Source organism: Hemiscyllium ocellatum, chromosome 3 (genome assembly GCF_020745735.1).
Source record: "Hemiscyllium ocellatum isolate sHemOce1 chromosome 3, sHemOce1.pat.X.cur, whole genome shotgun sequence".
Lineage (NCBI taxonomy): Eukaryota > Metazoa > Chordata > Chondrichthyes > Orectolobiformes > Hemiscylliidae > Hemiscyllium > Hemiscyllium ocellatum.
This window is the reverse complement of record NC_083403.1, coordinates 77,798,686-77,818,835: the sequence shown is the minus strand read 5'-3', so window position 1 is coordinate 77,818,835 and position 20,150 is coordinate 77,798,686. Positions and strand designations below refer to the sequence as shown.

General features: G+C 41.2%; 1 protein-coding gene across 4 annotated transcripts in view; it reads right to left on the bottom strand.

The window, feature by feature from the left end:
* The window catches only part of l3mbtl3 (L3MBTL histone methyl-lysine binding protein 3), a 166,651-nt gene that overhangs the window by 111,830 nt on the left and 34,671 nt on the right, over positions 1 to 20,150 (bottom strand). For all 4 annotated transcript variants that reach the window (XM_060821224.1, XM_060821223.1, XM_060821222.1 and 1 more), the window contains exons 4-5: positions 19,285 to 19,441; positions 7,892 to 8,039 (exon numbers count right to left, since the gene is read on the bottom strand). In XM_060821224.1, the coding sequence (XP_060677207.1) occupies positions 7,892 to 8,039; positions 19,285 to 19,441 (305 nt within the window). The remainder of the gene's footprint in view (positions 1 to 7,891; positions 8,040 to 19,284; positions 19,442 to 20,150) is intronic.

Below are 20,150 nucleotides of genomic sequence, written 5' to 3'. Positions count from 1 at the left end.
GTCTTTCCCCCATCCCTCTGTCCAAACAACCTTTGACAAGCAATTCTTCAATTACTCCTATTCACATGTTTTAGAAAAGTATAATGAATCAAGAATACCAATGGAAACAAGCAAAAAGTCCATTACCACAGTCAACTTTCTCACATGTTCATTGAAATTTATCTTTATTTCCCATGCTGAAGTTTGCATTGAAATTGAATGTGGACAGCAGCAGTGCTTTGAGCATGCTTCAGGTAGCATCCTGATGTCAAGCTGGGGTACAAATGGATGGAGCATGCACTACTTAAAACAGCATGCTAGTAATTCTTAAAGGCACCATGGCAGACAAAGCAAAAACTTGAGCGGTCAGTGGCCAGCCCATTTGTGCTCACTCACCCTAACAATGGTTATTTGTGCCCTTTCACTACAGATTAACGTGCGAGTTGACTGCAGAGCAGAGCTGTAAGAATTTCAACCATCCTAAACTGTGAATTGCTTTTGAGTACCGTCTCAATGTTTGTAACTTGCAGGCATTGAGCAAATATTTGGTGACAAATAGCTTGGGATTCCACCAAACCACATAATTGCTGAGTCTGTCCATTCTCTCAAAGTCTGCTTGCACTTCAAATCACACAATGGCTTCATAGCACACATGAAGATAGACATTTTTAAAAAAATGTCTATCATTAAGTAAAACATACTCAATCAACTTTCTTAATAACACAATGCTTATTTGCCAATGGAATGTCTTTCAATTCAGTCAAGCCAGTCACTGGTGATGCAAACAGAAATTCAAAAAGCTGCTCAAGATAAAATGCTTTACAGCTGAATTTTTTTTTAAAATTTAGGTTTTAATATTAGCGATTTTCTTTTCAAGAACCTGCAGTTCTGCCAAATCCACACATTCATTACAACTGTTAATCAAAAGGACAAAAAGGTTGGCAACACTATCAACGTTAATTTCTCTTTTGATTTTTGAAATGGATGTTGCTCAAAAGCGTTTTCCCCATCTCTCTGTAACAAATTTTCTCCAAACAACTTTTAATAAGCATTTCTGTAATTACTCCTATTCCTCATATGGCAGAACAGTAGCAGGGATCAAGAATACCAATGGAAACAAACAAAAAGTCCATTACCGCATTGAACTTTCTCATATGTTCATTCATCTGTCTTTATTTCCCATGCTGAAGTATTCTTTGAAAATGAATGAGTACAGAAGCAGAGTACTTTGTGCATGTTTCACTTATGGAAGTGGACACATTTCAAATTGCCTCACATGGTTCGATATCATTTGATAATAAAGTTGTGTTCAGTTTTGTTAACAAACATCTCTAATATGTTACTCTCTTTAGAAAGCTGTGGCAGTAAACAAGTTAATACAAGAAAGATTGTTCAAAGTTGACTAATAAAGAAGTAAAGTCAACTCCAATGACTCAAGACCTATATCAATTTGCAGTCACAAATGCAATTTTTGATACTTAGTACCTGGAAGTTCAGCAGCAGTGCCAAGATTAAATAAATTTATCAGAAATAATTACTTTGAAATCCTAAATGCACAGTTCCAAAGGCAAAGTTTAAATGTGACCAAGATTTTCAGAGTTTTTTTTGGTTGGGGGGGGGGGGGTGGAAAAGAGGGATGGATTAAGAGGATTGCTGTATCATTTGTGATACACATCCTGACATAGTGATTTGAATTTGATCTTGCAAACATCTAACTAAGTATTTAATCACTAGTGAAGATTGTGCATTTTAAAAATAAAATGCCATGTTCAAATTTAAAATCAATGCATTTATTTCATCCATTGTGTGTTGCATGCATGTTACTGATGTCATTTGCTACGTTACTCATCCTCGTGGAATGACTGATTCAGTGACACTCTTGAGAATCACGCTTTAGAGCTTGGTTTGCATATTGAGAAGGCCACAACATTCAAATCAATCATGCCTAGTTATGCAATTGATAGCACACATCTGCTGGTTTTCTGGCTCTTCTACTGTCTTTCATGTAGAAACTCCTGATGGTCTGTATGTGGTGCCACTTAATAATCAACTACGGTAGTCACTTAACTGATTCTGGGCATAGCTTTAATGTGGCTACTGAACTGTATCAAAGCAGAACTTTGGCTAACTATTCAGGATAAGAATTCTGCCTCTGGGATACATCATATGTTCGCCTAGTACCTTGAAGGCTGTCGAGAGAGAATTGCCCATCAGTGTAATCCTGACCACGACAGTTGTAACAAGCTTATTTATTGACTTAATCAAATAAAGTCAAAATTAAGAAAATGTTCAACTACTAGCTATTATCCATTGCTTTCTTGCACAGAATCATAATCCAATCAGCATTACCTTCCCCTCTATTTCTTGCAACATCAGAACAAATGTGATTGTAACTGGTCAAAAAAATCTGCGATAAGTGAACAATGATCAATTAATCCTAAGGAGTTTAAACTCGAAGGAGACAAGGCTAATAAGCAGTAAACAGCTTATCCAAATAGGGTCAATTATCTAATGAAACAGGTCACCTTTTAATGATAGCATAGGGAATGTTATACCTGCCCTTAACCTCCTTATTCCTCACCATCAAAGCCACAAATACTCCACCCAGGTAAAGCATAACTTTTTTCATAACTTTCAATTGAGTATACTGAATTCACTGCTCATCGGGTGTATGTTTTGTGAACTACCTCAGTTCACCAGCCTTGGTCACCTGTCATTTTCATTCCCCATCTCATGCTGACATCTTTGCTCTTGGCCTGTCACACTACTTCAGTGAAGTTCAACGGAAGCTCAAGAAACAGTACTTCAATCAGTCGATTAACCACTTTACAACTGGCTGGAATTACTGAGTTCAACAATTTCAGAGTGCAACCACTGCCTCAATTTGTAACCTTTTCTTTGCAAGTTTTACTCCAATATTCTTGTTTCTGCTTTCATTTTTCACTTTCTCATTTTAAATTATTTATTGGGGTGGGGATGTTACTGGGAGACAAGCATTTATGGTCAATCTCTATTCGCCCAAAAGGCGGTTAAGAGTCAGTCGACCACATTGCTGTGGATCTGGAGTCACACATAAGCCAGGCCAGGAAAGAACAGCAAATATCACTCCCTGAAGGACGTTAGTTAACCAGATGGATCTTTACAACAATTGACAGTGATTATATGGTCCCCATTTTTAATGAATGTGATAACAATTCAATAATGTGAGCTGTTAGATGGGCCAGCAGTTATTACCCACCCTTGTTGCCCTTGACAAAGTGGTTTTAAGCAGTCTTCTTGAACTGCTGCAGTCTATTAAGAACTATAATACAGTTAAGGTGGTAGTCCATGATTTTGATCCAGCAACATTGAAGGAACAATACTGTATTTCCAAGTCAGGATTTAGTGGCTTGGAAGAGAAGAGAATTTACAGGTGGGTAGCATTCCCATGTATTTACTATCCTTATCATTCTGGGTGGTACTGGCTGTGGAAGATACTGCCTAAGGAGCCTTGGTGAATTTTTGCAGTGGATCTTGCTGATGGTACACACTGCTGGTACCTAATGTTGTTGCTAGAGTGACAGAATTATTATGGTGCAACAGAAGGCCATTCAGTCCATTATGCCTGCACTAGCTTTATTAGCCGGTGCTAACTTTCTGCAAATTCCTCACATCCCTGCACACTATTACTATCCAATAAACCATCTAATACCCTCTTGAATGTCTCAACTGAACCTGGATCCACCACATTTCTGGGCAGTACATTCCATAGCCTATTGACTAACTGTGTTTTCACATCACCCTTGCTTCTTTTGCACATCACTTTAAATCTACATTCTCCTGTTCTTGTTCCATTTACAAATGAAAACAGCTTGACCCTATCTACTGTGTTCAGCCCGCTCATGATTTTGAAAACATCAATGTGGTCTCCTTACAGTATTCCTCTTTTCCTCCGATGTGGTACCAATCAAGGAGGGTGCTTTGACATGGATAGTGTCAAACTTGTTAAATATCAGTGGAGATGCACCGTGGGGGAGTATTCCAGCATTCTCTTGACGTATTCATTGTTGATGTTGTACAGGCTTTGGGAGTGAGGTGAGTTACTGACTGCAGTATTCTTAACCTTTGACCTGCTGCTATAGCTACTGTATAAGTATGGCTAGTCCTGTTCAGTTTCTCAGTGATGAGAATCAGTGGATGAGAATCCCCGGAATTTTGACAGTGGGGGCAATTTAGTAAGGGTAATGCTATTGAATGCGAAGGAATAATGGTTAGATTTTCTCTTGTTGGATAGGGTCATTGTTACTTGCCACTTTTCAGCCCAAGTCCAGAAATCATTTAGGTCTTGTTGCATTTGACCATGGATTGCTTCAGTATTGGAGGAGTCGCAAATGGTGCTGAATATTCTGCAATCAGCAGCGAACATTCCCACTTCTGTCTTTGTGATAGAAAGATGGTCGTTGATGAAGCAGCTGAAATAGTTGGGCCTAAGGCACTATTCTGAGGAGCTCCTGTAGAGATGTCCTGTAGCTGAGTTTAGTGAACTCCAACAACTACAACTGGTTTCCTTTATCAGGTACAATTCCAACTAGTGCAGAGTTTGCTCAATTCCCATTGCCTTCATTTTCCCTTTGTCTCCCTGATGCTACACACAGTTGAATACAGCCTTGATGTCAAGGGCTGTCACTTTTTCCCTCATTTCTGGAACTCAGCTCTTTTGTCCACATCAAAACCAAGGCAGGAACTGAGTTGTTCTGGTAGAACCCAAACTGGCTGTCACTGAGCAGGTTATTGCTAAGCCAATGCTGCTTGAGAACACTGTTGATACACCTTTCATCACTTCCCGATAATCGAATGTACACTGATGGGTGATAATTGGCCCAGTTGGATTTTTCCTGCTTATGCTGTTTAGAACACAAGTAGTCCTATGCTGTATAATCATCATGATGTAGAGGTACCAGTGTTGGAATGGGGTGTACAAAGTCAGAAGTCACACGTCACCAGATTATAGTCCATCAGGTTTATTTGAAACCACAAGCTTTCAGAGAGCTGCTCCTTTGTCAGGTGAACTGTTCTTCACTTTTTTCAGTTTTTAATCCAATATTTTTGCTTTTAGAGTTTAATTCATTGCCACTTCTCTTCTTTAAATGCCTACTCTGAAGTTCCGCTCTACCTCTACAGAGCTTTGTACTCCCATCCACTATCTGATCCTTCAATATATGTCCATCCATTCACATGGTCATACATTTTAATTGGCAACTTTCTCTGGCTCAATTTTACTCTATTTGCATGCCATTTGAAAATTTCACTGTCATGTTTTGGATCCACCATACTCCAGATACTTCCTGTTATATTGTTGGATTTTTCATTAAGAATTATGAATGAATTGTTACACAAGTGTATTTCCAGAGTGCCACATTCATTGTTGCACGACAATCAAATGGTAAGCAACACTGTATCAGCCAACAACACACAATGTGATCAATTATATAGATTTAAAGAATGTACCAATACTTTATGTCTATAGGTGTGATTATCTTGAATATCCAGCCACCACAATGGAGTCTGCAGCTTCATTTCCTTACACCTCCACTTTAAGTAACTTCGAGCATAACGCCAAGCATAAATTTTTAACTTGCCTTTGCGGTATGTTTTCGCCAGGATTTCACCACTCTAGTCCCTTTGAGGTAGACTCCTTTTATCCATTAATATTGTTTTTTCATTTCTACATATCTCACTTTGTCCACTGATCTTCACATAACCTTCTCACCATGAACTGCCAGCTTGGCATTGGTCAATTTAATTTCTCTACTTCTACCCGATCTTCCTCGGAACTGGAATCACTCCATTCTCTCAGCTCCAAACAAAACAAGGAGGGCACAGCTTTCAGTTAAACTAACCTCTAGCAAATGATAACTCTCCAATATACCCTCCTACCTCCCAAGAATAGTGATGCCACCATCAAGCAACAAGCCATTATCGTCAGTCACTGACAGTTTCCATTGAAGTTCTTCCTTCCATGGTCTATAACCATATAGTTAAAATCCAATTAAAATTGGGCATGTGATTAGCCATCTAGGTAATTGGAAAATATGTTTTTATTTTTTGTTGTGATCAATGGGGTAGGGGAAGTAGAGAGACTGTCCATCTTGGTATAACAATATTATGGTTGAAAAGCGTGGTGCTGGAAAAGCACAGCTAATCAGGCAGCATCTGAGCAGCAGAAGAACCAACGTTTTGAGCATAAGCTCTTCATCAGGAATGCAGTCCTCACTTTCTCCACAGTGATATTATGGCCAGCATGCATCCTTTACCCACAAAATATTTCACAGTGCAAAATGCAATGATTAAATTGAGCATGAGATTAAATGTCCAACCGTCAAATCAACAGTATCAGAGAGGTTGGTACAACTGGAACTATTATATAATAATGCAAGTTCTTCTGCACAGATTTCATCCAGAATTTAGCTGCTCCTTATGTTTGCGATTATTTGCACAGTATTTAATGTTTCCAATCTATCTGCATTGTAATTACTTGCCAGCTTGAAATAGTAGAAACTATGTGGATCTATAAAATGTATAAATAGCCCATCATCTCAAATTGCATCAATACCCAGCAACTTCTACTCCAGAAATTCAACTCACACTATCACCTCAATTCACAAAGGTGGTATGTCATACCTTACTTGGTCAGCACATCAACAATAAAACTCACTCTTTCCAGAGTCATTACAGAAAACTTTTTAAAAATTACTCATTTACCTGTCTCTTAGACCTATGTTGCCCTAAAGAACAGAACAGGGTTCGATGTTTCACAATAATAATTATTTATAATGAATAAATAAGCTCTAGCTACAGGTAAACAATTATAAATCATCGATATATGACTCTACTTGATAAAACTAACACCCTTGTAAACCTCCCTCTGCGCACACACAGACAAACGTACACATGAAATAAAACATGGATGTAATGGGTGTAGAGAGACTAGAGAGGTAGTTCAATGTCCTCTGTCTACAGAGTTCACCAAGATGGTCCTTTGGCTTGACAGGATGTGCTGCTCTTTGACACTCCTTCTCCAAATCCTTTCATTTGCTGAAGGTACAGGGTGGCTGGTTCACATTTGTAAGTCTATGTCTTACTGGTTAAGAGATACAGTTTACAACAACTGCTAGGGAAAAAATAAGCTAGTTCTTTGAGATTAACATGTTTTACTCTGAAAAGAGACAGCTCCCCACCATGCAAAGATCTGATGCTTTCTCACTATCTTGTTCTAACCGCACCCTTATCATCGATAACTGGTCACTATTGTAAAGACCAATTATCGACTTGTTGCAGACTCCATTCATACACACTATTAGCTCCAGCTCATCTGCTCACTGCTGAATATACAGCAGTTACGAGGATCAGGTTACTTGACTGCAGAAAGTACAGTATCCTTCAATGGTCCTTGGCTTTTAAAAACTATTTGTCCATTTCAGTTACCAAAATACATTTTTTTAAAAACTGTTCTTTACATCCAGCATTTACCCATTTGTGATTGACCAGTGGTCAGTTCCAAAATATAACTCTGAAATCTAGTTTTTTTTTTTAAAATGAATTGTTCCGGTGAGGTTTTGCTGGATTCCAGATAAGTAGAAATAGGATTCATAGCTTGAGGAAAATTATTTAAACATTTGCTAACTTGCAAGACCCTACATCTCCACATTGGTCCCCAGTTCTTACACTTTACTGAGCATCTTCATGAAAATTTGATGTTATAGCTTTGTCCATGATGAATGAGCAAAATATTTTAAAGAGTCAATATCCTGAGAAATATTTAATAATTTAGTTTGCTTGCAGCATGCATTCCTGGAACATTCTTTTGATTGGTTTCTGCATAAGGTACAGTGTAACAAATTACTCTCTGAAGCAGAAAGGAGAAAATACATACAACATCTTCCTCTTCTTCCTTTAGCATCTCTCCATTTTCTTTAATGTCTCCTCTTGTTGTAGAGACTGGTTTTTGCCTCTTTTTACGATTGCCCCTAGAAACTTCTTCGTTGTTGCATGTTGATGGTTCCTTTCTCAGAACAGATATCCTGAAGCAAAATAAAAGTAAAACAAAATCAGTACTAAGGCAATAAGCTGAATAAAATTGCTTTCTCCCTTATTTTCAGTGATTCAGATAAATTGGAAGACCATTAAGAGTACTGGGTGGGCTCAATTCCAGAATTCCCGCCTCCAATCCAATTTTTGGCTATTTCTGCTGGTATGGAGTAAGCATGTTACACACATCATTCCATGCTTGCTGCATTCACTGTAGGAAAAGGGAGTCCAAATATCTTTCATCGGAAAATATAGGCCTCATAAACCTCTCAGCAGGGTACTGAACAGCAGGGGTTCAGTCTCAATTGAAAAACCAGAGGAAAAAAATCCTGCTCTTTAAATTCCTTGACACGCTTTAAAATGGATAAACAGATTCCATTATTTCAGTTTCAACAGTTAGAGGCTGTATAACAAGGTGGATAGATTCCTATTGTCGATCAATCCTGCAAAGCTAAGTTGACCATTACATTCACCAGATTTATCAAAATGTTGATAATTTTGTGAAAAATGCATTTATGCATTTAAAGATTTAATAAAACTCTGCTTAGGAACTCTAATGTCATGGATCTGACGTGATTCATATCTCCGTACCCTTTGAAAGTGAAAAGACATCCTTCAACAGCTTTCTGTTAAACAGGAAAAACAAACCTGTTGCTGTACTCCACTGATTGACAGGAACAATAGAAAGCAAGGGAAAAGAAATATACATATTTATATAGCACATTCTGTGGCCTGAGAGAGGATATCAATAGCAATCACTGTCCACCAGTGTGCTGACATTGTTTCATTTTGCAATCCAAAGTGCATGTAATTACATAACACTTCTAACAAAAAACCTTTTGAGGTGATACATGAAAAACTCTCTAGGAAATGGATGTCAAGCAGGAAAAGTAAGGTTTTGAAATGTTTTTCCCCCAAATAAACTGGTTTCTCAGGAGGTTCTCCAACGAGGAAAGGGGAGTCAAATAACTGAGACAACAGTGAGACGAGCAGAGAAATAGGCCAAAGTCAGAAAAGGAGTGTGTGACGGGACTACAGGGATGTAAGAAGTAATGAAGACCAGGAGGGATTTAAGCAAATGGACAAGCATTTTAAATTTCAGATGCTGACAGTCAGTGATTGAACACAAGGACAAAAGTAAACGATCAACAGGATGTCATGTGAGAAATAAATAGCCTACTCTTGCTCTTAACTTCTATGTGGAAAAAGTGAGGATTGCAGATGCTGGAGATAAGCTGAAAATGTGTTGCTGGAAAAGCGCAGCAGGTCAGGCAGCATCCAAGGAGCAGGAGCATCGATGTTTCAGGCATGAGCCCTTCTTCCGGAATGAGGAAAGTGTGCCAAGCAGGCTAAGATAAAAGGTAGGGGGGAGTTGTCCACCAAGGATATGCAGGTCCTTGGACTCTTCCATCGCCAGACCATAGCAACACGATGGCTGGAGGAAGAGCGCCTCATCTTCCGCCTAGGAACCCTCCAACCACAAGGGATGAACTCAGATTTCTCCGGTTTCCTCATTTCCCCTCCCCCCCACCTTGTCTCAGTCCCAACCCTCGAACTCAGCATCACCTTCCTAACCTGCAGTCTTCTTCCTGACCTCTCCACCCCCACCCCCACTCTGGCCTGTCACCCTCACCTTAACCTCCTTCCACCTATCGCATTTCCAATGCCCCTCCCCCAAGTCCCTCCTCCCTACCTTTAATCTTAGCCTGCTTGGCACATTCTCCTCATTCCTGAAGAAGAGCTCATGTCCAAAACGTCGACTCTCCTGCTCCTTGGATGCTGCCTGACCTGCGCTTTTTCAGCAACACATTTTCAGCTCTTAACTTCTACATTTCTATTTCAGATAACAAGCCGCCTCTGAGGCACTTACATTCTTGCTTAAGTTGGGAGGACAAAACTGCAGAGTATGTAATATGCCGTCTCACCAATACCCTGTATAAGTGAAATATGACATCCTTACTTTTAGTGTTTTATTTCTCGTTGTAAAGGACGGCATACCATTAGTGTTCATGATCACATGCCCTAATTGCATACTAACATTTAGCCACTACTACAATAGCTGAAAATGCGTTGCTGGAAAAGCGCAGCAGGTCAGGCAGCATCCAAGGAACAGGAAATTCGACGTTTCGGGCATAAGCCCTTCATCAGGAAGGGCTTATGATTCCTGATGAAGGGCTTATGCCCAAAACATAGAATTTCCTGTTCCTTGGATGCTGCCTGACCTGCTGCGCTTTTCCAGGAACACATTTTCAGCTCTGATCTCCAGCATCTGCAGACCTCACTTTCTCCTCGAAGACTACTACAATAGAACATGTAGGTCCCTCCGAACTTGGGAATTCTGTCGTTATTCTCCAATTAAGTAATACTCTATGTTTTTCCTTCCAAAGTAAAAACTTGACTAGCCGTCACACAGCTAGCACCTGGTTAGCCAATTCTACATCATCAGTGGTGTCCTGTACTGCATGTTACAAAGGGGAGTAAAAGTTATAGTTGTCCCCTCACTTTCAGGAGTCCTTTTTCCAGAAAGGGCCCAATTTGGTCACAATCAGCAAGGAAACCTAGGCACGGAAAGTTGCGAAACTGCAAATCCTTTCAGTTGCACTGCGGTCTTAAGCCACCAAGAGAGGGGGTAGAATATCATGGAGTTGCTCATAAAACGGACTACCTCCACTTCTGAACAAAACAGGCTCACCTTCATCCTTTTGTTCACACTAAAGATCGGTTTTGCAGCAACACACAGCTGAGTGAACAAATCTCAGCCATTCATGTGGCCCAGTCCCCATGTCAGTATAGCCTCAATGACAAACAAACTGGGAGAATAAATGTGAGAATTCAATTATTGAACAACAAAAAAATGACAAATATTGTTTCTTGGACAGCAAAACCCAAAATAAAGTGCAATTTCAGTGATGGCACAAAGGTAAAAGGTACGTTCAACCAGAAAATAGCATTAGCTTTATCATGAGTGCAAACTGTCTTGATGTACACTAAGCATGAATAAATGATAAGGTTAAATGCACCAGCCTGGATGAATTACCTTAGAAAAAGTGTACAATTGCAAAGTTAAAACAATTCAAAATAGAACAATATTAGTGCCGACTAATCCTTGGTAAAATATCCAAAAATAAACGTCTGATTCAAGTAAGTGCAGTTTCAAACTGCACTTGACGATTGCAAGAAAGAAAACATTCTACACGAAACTGGAATAGTGCAGACCAAATCTTTAGTCAAAACAAAAGAAAAATGATGTGTCAACTTTCTTGCCATTATGTCAAAGCCGCCCTTAACAGCACACACAAGCAAATCAAGTGGACTTAACAAGTAGCCATGTTTTGAGGCACTCGGCAAGAAATACCCTCAACACCAAGAAAAACACTTTTTTTGAGATCAGGAAGATTGGATGTAGATAACTCCTGATACACACTGAGATACCCCTCAAATTCTCTTCTATTCATTTGTGGGAAGAATCTGTCACTGGCTGCACCAGAACTTATTGCCTGTCCTGAATTACTCTGGAGACATTAGTGGTGAAACATCATTTTGAATTGCAATAAACCTGAGGTTATAGGTACACCCACAGCACTGTTCAGACAGAAAGACATTTCAGGATACTGACCCATTGACAGTGAAGGACCATTGATTTAGTACCAAATCAAAATGGCATGTGGCTTGGGGAGTATGTGGTGGGTGGTAACATTCCCACACGTACATTGCCCTTGTTCTTCTATGTGGTAGAGCATGAATGTTGGAGTTGCACTCACCACGCAATTGGAGAGTATTCTATTAAACCCCTGACTGGTATTTTGTACATGGAGAATAGTTTACTGCAGAATTCTTTGGTGAATAGCTTACTGCAGAATTCCTAGCCTTTGATTAGTTCTTCAAGCCACAGTATTTATAGATTCTGATGAATGGTAACTATCAGAATATTGATAATGGGGAATTATAATGAAAATATCTTTGAATTCAAGGGACAATAGATGGATTCTATTGTTGAAAATGGCCATTACCTCGCATTTGTGTGAAGCAAATATTATGTGCTACTAATTAGCCCATATCTGGGCATAGCCCAGGTCTTTGAGGAGAAAAAGTGAGCTCTGCAGATCAGAGCTGAAAATGTGTTGCTGGAAAAGCGCAGTAGGTCAGGCAGCATCCAAGGAACAGGAGATTCGACGTTTTGGGCATAAGCCCTTCTTCAGGAACGAAACAACTTAGGTTGAGCCTACCCTGTAGAACTCCTGCACTGATGTCCTGAGATTGGAATGACTGACCTTTAACAATCACAACCATCTTCCTTTGTGCCAGGTAGGGCTTCATCCAGTGGAGGAAGCTTTTGCTCAACTCCCACCAACTCCTGACTTGTTCAAATGTTTTCTAATGTATGAACTCTTTGGTGAGCATCGTGTGTTTGAATCCAAGTATTTGGTATCAAGGGCAGTCGCTCTCTCCCCATCTCTGATGTTCAACTCTTTTTTTCCATATTTAATCCAAAGCTCTAATGAGATCAGCAGCTCTTTGGTCATGGTGTAACACAAACTGATCTTCAGTGAATAGCTTACTCCCTTTTCAAATGCTGCTTTATTGTACTGTCAATGACTTCTTCCATCACTAGGCTGATGATCAAGAATAGACTTGTGTAGTATTTGACTGGGTGAATTTGACTTGCTTTTTGTGGACAGGACATACCTGGGCAATCCTCAGGCTGCATACAACCATATTAGAGTTCAACCAAAAGGTTTACTCTCCCAAGACACTACAACTTTATTTTATTTACTTGTGGGATGTCGATGCCCCAGGCTGAGCCAGCATTTGATTCTAGTTCTTAGCAGCCCATGAAAATTGTAGTAGATCGCCTCTTGAATCAATGTAGTCCATGTGTTGTAGATGGACCCACAATGCCCTGAAGGAGGCAATTCCAGGATTTTAACCCAGTGACATTCAAGTAACACTGATTTTGCTCCAGTTCAAGATGGTGAGGGGCTTGGAGAGGAACTTGTAAATAGTGTACTCATGTACCTGCTGCCCTTGTCCTTCTAGATGGGGGAGGTTATGGGTTAGAAAGTTGCTGTATAAAGGCATCTTGGCAAATTTCTGCAGCCATCTTGTAAATAGTGCACACTGCTGCAGCTGGTGAGCTTTGGTGGTGGAGTGACTGAATGTACCAACCAAGTGAGCTCTTTTGTCATTGATGGTGCCAAGCTTGAGTGCTGCTGGAGCTGCATCCATCCATGTCACTCATCACACTCCTGACGTATGGCTTCCACAGATTGTGGACTGACTCTGGGGAGTCAGAAGGTGAGTTACTCTCTTGTAGTATTCCTAAGTTCTGACCTGCTCTTATTTCTTCACATATACTGCTGAACTTCCTAATAATTAGAGTCAGAGAAATGTTCAACACGGAAACAGGCCCTTTTGTCTAACTCGTCCATGCTGACTAGACATCATAACCTAATCTAGTCCCATTTGCCAGCACGTGGTCCATATCCCTCCAAATCCTTCCTATTCACATATCCATCCAAATGCCTTTTAAATGTTGCAGTTGTCCCAGCCTCCACCACTTCCCCTGGCTACACATTCCATATATGCACCACCCTCTGCGTGGAAAGGTTGCCCTGTAGGTCTCTTTTATATCTTTCCCCTCTCATCCTAAACCTATGCCCTCTAGTTCTGGAATCCCCCACCCCAGGGAATAGACCTTGTTTATTTACTCTAACCATGCCCCTCAATTTTAGAAACCTCTTATAAGGTCACCCCTCAGCATCCAACACCCCATGGAAAACAGAACCAGCCTATTCAGCATCTCCCTGTAGCTCAAATCCTCCAACCCTGGCAACATCCTTGTAAATCTTTCTGAACCCTTTCTAGTTTCACAACATCCTTCTGATAGGAAGGAGACCAGAATGCACACAATATTCCAAAAGTGGCCTAAACAATGTCCTGTACAGGTGCAACATGACCTCCCAACTCCTGTACGCAATACTCTGACCAATAAAGGAAAGCATACTAAACACCTTCTTCACTATCCTACCTACCTGCGACTCTACTTTCAAGGAATTATGAACCTGCACTCCAAGGTCTTCTTGTTCAGCAACACTCCCAAAGACCTTACCATTAAGTGTATAAGTCCTGCTCTGATTTGCTTTTCAAAATGCAGCACCTCCCATTTATTTAAATTAAACTCGATCTGCCACTCCTCAGTCCATTGATCCATATGATCAATATCTCATTGTAATCTGAGGTAACCCTCTTTGCTGTCCACTACACCTCCAATTTTGGTGTCATCTGCAAACTTACTAACTATACCTCCGATGTTCACATCCGAATAACCTAAATGACAAAACGTAGCGGACCTAGCACCAATCCTTGTGGCACTCCGCTGGTCACAGGCCTCCAGTCTGAAAAGCAACCCTCCACCACCACCACCTTCTGTCTTCTACCTTCGAACCAGTTCTGTATCCAAATGGCTGGTTCTCCTTGTATTCCATGACATCTAACCTTGCTAACCAGTCTCCCATGGGAAACCTTGTCAAATGTCTTACTGAAATCCGCAAAGATTACATTCACCGCTCTACCCTCATCAGTCCTCTTTGTTACTTCTTCAAAAAGTTCAATCAACTTTGTGAAACATAACTTTCCAAGCACAAAGCTGAAAATGTGTGGCTGGTTAAAGCGCAGCAGGTCAGGCAGCATCCAAGGAACAGGAAATTCAACGTTTCGGGCATAAGCCCTTCATCAGGAATGAGGAAAGTGTGTCCAGCAGGCTAAGATAAAAAGGTAGGGAGGAGGGACTTGGGGGAGGGGCGATGGTGGAAGGAGGTCAAGGTGAGGGTGATAGGCCGGAGAGGTCAGGAAGAAGATTGCAGGTTAGGAGGGCGGTGCTGAGTTCGAGGGAATCCAAGCACAAAGCCATGTTGTCTATCCCTAATCAATCCTTGCCTGTCAAATACATATACATCCTGTCCCTCAGAATTCCCTCCCAACAACTTGCCCACTACCAAAGTCAGGCTGACCGGGCTATAGTTCCCTGTCTTTTCCTTACCACCTTTCTTAAAGAATGATACCACATTAGCCAACCTCCAGTCATCCAGCACCTCACCTGCAACTATCGATTATACAGGAAGAGGTCCAGCAATGACTTGTGTCGCTTCCCATAGAGTTCCTGATCAGGTGCTGGGGATTTATCCACCTTTATGCATTTCAAGACATCTAGCATCTCTTCCTCTGTCATATAAGCATTTTTCAAGATGTCACCATCTATTTCCCGACATTCATTTTTTATTTTAAACTTTATCTTCTTCTGGCAAACCTCCCAGTTAAAGGAAAGTGAGTTCCATGAAATCCAGAAGTTAAATGTCTTTGCATTACCTGCTGGGAGTCTGTCAAACAACTGATCTAATAAGTTTGGGCCCTTCATCTTTTCAGGCCCATTTTTCTACTGAGGCAGACAGCTTCCTTTCATTCTGACTTTCCAGGCACACCAAAGACCAAAGGCTATAAGTTAATCTGACTTTGTATGAACAAGTAACACCAGGGCCTGCTTATGTACTGGATCCTAATACAGTGATTGCATTGACACTAATCTAAAATATTGAGGATGGTGCTGAAGAGATAGGAACAGCAACCTATATTGCTGCTTCCTTTACATCAAGATATGGCCTACAGAAATGGAAAGGCACTTTGCAAATTAAACAAAGAGTGTGTATCTTCCACATCTTCTGTGACAAGCTGTTCAAGGTTTACTCAATATGCCAAAGAAAGACATTAAGGTCAAAATGGAACCAAAGGTAATGGAAGATCAGATCTGTGCTAAATACAAAGTTGTTATCTATGAACAGATAATAGCTTTCACTCTTAACTTACTGTGGTATAACCTGCTGACCACAGTCAACTCAGAGTGGCAGCCCAGAAGTGAAATATCCTGCTACTAATTGAGGATTTTGGGATGGTAGGAAAAGGATTCTCTGAATAAGGATCCTCACAAGTTTTCACCACTGCTATATTAGTTTCCCCTCCTTGACAAAGTGCATCAACTTACATTGCAAAGGCAGCAGCGAAGGTAGAGGTGACACACACATCACTTCAGGAGATCTCCCACCCACAGCCTCCAACCTCATAGTCCAGGAACCCCGCACTGCCCGGTTCTACCTCCTTCCCAAGATCCAGAAGCCTGACCACCCTGGTCGACCCATTGTCTCAGCAAGGTCCTGCCCCACTGAACTCATCTCTACCTGCCTCAATACTATCCTATCGCCCCTCATCCAGGAACTCCCCACATACGTTCGAGATACCACCCACGCCCTCCACCTCCTCCAAGACTTCCGTTTCCCCGTCCCCCAACGCCTCATCTTCATAATGGATATCCAATCCCTCTACATCTCCATCCGCCATGACCAGGGCCTCCAAGCCCTCTGTTTTTTCCTCTCCCAACGTTCACAACAGTACCCTTCCACCGACACTCTCATTCGTTTGGCCGAACTGGTCCTCACCCTTAACAATTTCTCCTTCGAATCCTCCCACTTCCTCCAGACCAATGGGGTAGCCATGGACACCTGTATGGGCCCCAGCTATATCTGCCTCTTTGTTGGCTACGTAGAACAATCGATCTTCCATAATTACACCGGCACCACTCCCCACCTCTTCCTCCGCTACATTGATGACTGCATTGGCACCACCTTGTGCTCCCGCGAGGAGGTTGAATAATTCATCAACTTCACCAACACATTCCACCCTGACCTTAAATTTACCTGGACCATCTCTGACACCTCCCTCCCCTTCCTGGACCTCTCCATCTCCATTAATGATGACCGACTTGACACTGACATTTTTTACAAACCCACCGACTCCCACAGGTACCTGGATTACATTTCTTCCCAACCTACCTCTTGCAAAAATGTCATCCCGTATTCCCAATTCCGCTGCCTCGCCGTATCTGCTCCCAGGAGGACCAGTTCCACCATAGATCACACCAGATGGCCTCCTTCTTTAGAGACCACAATTTCCCTTCCCACATGGTTAAAGATGTCCTCCAACGCATCTCATCCACATCCCGCACCTCTGCCCTCAGACCCCACCCCTCCAACCGTAACAAGGACAGAACGCCCCTGGTGCTCACCTTCCACCCTACAAACCTTCGCATAAACCAAATCATCCGCCGACATTTCCGCAACCTCCAAAAAGACCCCACCACTCGGGATATATTTCCCTCCCCACCCCTTTCCGCCTTCCGCAAAGACTGTTCCCTCCGTGACTACCTGGTCAGGTCCACGCCCCCCTACAACCCACCCTCCCATCCTGGCACCTTCCCCTGCCACCGCAGGAAGTGTAAAACCTGCGCCCACCTCCCTCACCTCCAAGGCCCTAAAGGAGCCTTTCCCATCCAAAGTTTTACCTGTACATCTACTAATATCATTATTGTATCTGTTGCTCCCGATGCAATCTCCTCTACATTGGGGAGACTGGACGCCTCCTAGCAGAGCGCTTTAGGGAACATCTCCGGGACACCCGCACTAATCAACCACACCACCCTGCGGCCCAACATTTCAACTCCCCCTCCCATTCTGCTGAGGACATGGAGGTCCTAGACCTCTTTCATCGCCACTCCCTCACCACCAGACGCCTGGAGGAAGAACGCCTCATCTTCTGCCTCGGAACACTTCAACCCCAGGGCATCAATGTGGACTTCAACAGTTTCCTCATTTCCCCTTCCCCCACCTCACCCCAGTTCCAAACTTCTAGCTCAGCACTGTCCTCATGATTTGTCCGACCTGCCTATCTTCTTTTCCATCTATCCACTCCACCCTCCCCTGCCCTATTACCTTCATCCCCTCCCTCACTCACCTATTCTACTCTATGCTACTTTCTCCCCACCCCCACCCTCCTCTAGCTTCTCTCTCCACGCTTCAGGGCTCTCTGCCTTTATTCCTGATGAAGTGCTTTTGCCAGAAACGTTGATTTTACTGCTCCTCGGATGCTGCCTGAACTGCTGTGCTCTTCCAGCACCAAAAATCCAGAATCTGGTTTCCACCATCTGCAGTCATTGGTTTTACCTAGTTGATTTTATACACTAGCAATAGACAGGGAGGGTTTCTGCAGGAAACAGATTGGTCTAGCATGTTTGTGTGGTTAAGGAACTGTGTATGTATATAATCTATAAGTGATCAAAATGGTGTAAAGCCCATTTTAAGCTGAAATGTCAGTTTTATATCTGAAGTTTTAAGAAGGTTTGTTGATGTCAAAAAAGAAATCTACAGCATATTAAATAACTTACCTAGTCAGCTTTTGATAGGTTATTGAAATGTCTTTCTGCACTGTTCACAGGTATTGGGAGTTAGAGATGACAGTCAGTGCCACTGTTACCTCCTTCCAGATTCTATGACTAACAACTTAATCCCATTGACTTTCCTGGTCACGAAGCTGTGCAAGACTCTAGGTAAAAATGTACATGCAAATCCTTCTAACCAACTGAGATTTCCCCTAGTACTCTCCTTGGTGAATAGAACGCTGAAAAATGGAAATTTTCTTTTAACACACCAATGACATAATTTAAAGAATGAGATAATTAGTCTAACACATCAAACATCCAGGAATGATTTTGAAGAATGGTATATGATCCACACTTTTTAAAGAGAGTGTGCTGTCAGAGTTTCCTTGGTGCTGCTACTGATTTTATATTTCAGAATAAGCAAGTTATCCTTATGAGAAATGTGGGTGCTAAGTCCCAAATGGTAAGATCAGCACAGAAAGCAGTGCAAATTCAGCAGATGTGGGATTGAGAAATTTCAGGCTAATAGCTTTTAATGAATTGCTGATACTGATATACATTTGAGTGCCTCATTGTGTTTACAGTGGTCATCCAATGGTTTTGAAGTTTATCACTAACACCTCATCCTTACAACCTAAAGCCTTACTGAGAAATTCAAATTGGCATTGGTCTTCATGACTTTATCTAACTGGACTCGACATTTTTGGTAATATTGCATTTAAATCCAAGATTTTCTTCATTCATTATCTTACCATTCAGTGTTTACTCACAGTCCTTACTTATCCTCCAAAAAAGTATATTATCTCAGACAAATCCTTAATTAAATATTAAACTGAAGCTGTAATATGCTAACCCAATAATCTCTTTAGTCTGTTAAGGTTTCTCACAATCCACACCTTTATCTCCACTGTATCTCTCTAAAACGTAGTATCCTCCTTATTGCACTAGTAACCACAAAAAAAATGCTTATCACTTACTTTTCTTTTGCCTGCTGCATACATCTTTCACTGCAAAATTTACTCTTGTGACCAAACTCCTCAGTTGTCCCATAATGACCACAATTTTCACAGCAAAGGATTCCATCCATACTGGGTGGCTCCTCTGGGTATGTTGGGATGGGATTTCTAGACAGAGCTAAACAGCAAATATACATAGTTTATTAATTTCAGAGACACACCATATTGTTACAATAGTATACTTCAACGTTATAAACTAACATATGCAATATTTAATTACAGACATTATTTACACTTAAAAGTTGACTTTGGTTTATAAAACTAATCAATGTATTTAGATTTTACACCATGAAATATGGGTAAGTGCATGTGTATATCTTTCTAACCATGGCAAGTGTCAGATTCAATTCCAGAAAAGGGCAGTTTAATTAAATGTAATTGATTGGATGTTGTCCATTGATGAACAGTGTTGTACATCCCTACATGTTTTCAAGATGGTGATGGTAAGTTGTCTTTATAAGTGACCTCCTTAGTCATTTCATGGAATGTTCAAATTATTGCTTGTTTGTATACTCATGTAAAACAGATTGATAACATTAATCCCAACTGCTCTTCTATGTATGTTAATCTGTATTGTTTTAGTTAAATATGCCCTCCTTCCCTGGAGGCTTCCATCTGGCAAGGAGGCAAGAATGGAATCAAGCATGGCAAATCTTATAATGTTTGCGGTGAGTTCAAATTTAGAACTTAAGAACTAGGAACAGGAGTAGGCCATCCAGCCCTTTGAGGCTGCTCCACCAATCAATAAGATCGTGGCTGATCTTTTCGTGGACTCAGATCCACTTAGCGCGCTTTCACTATTTCCCTTAATTCCTTTATTGTTCAAA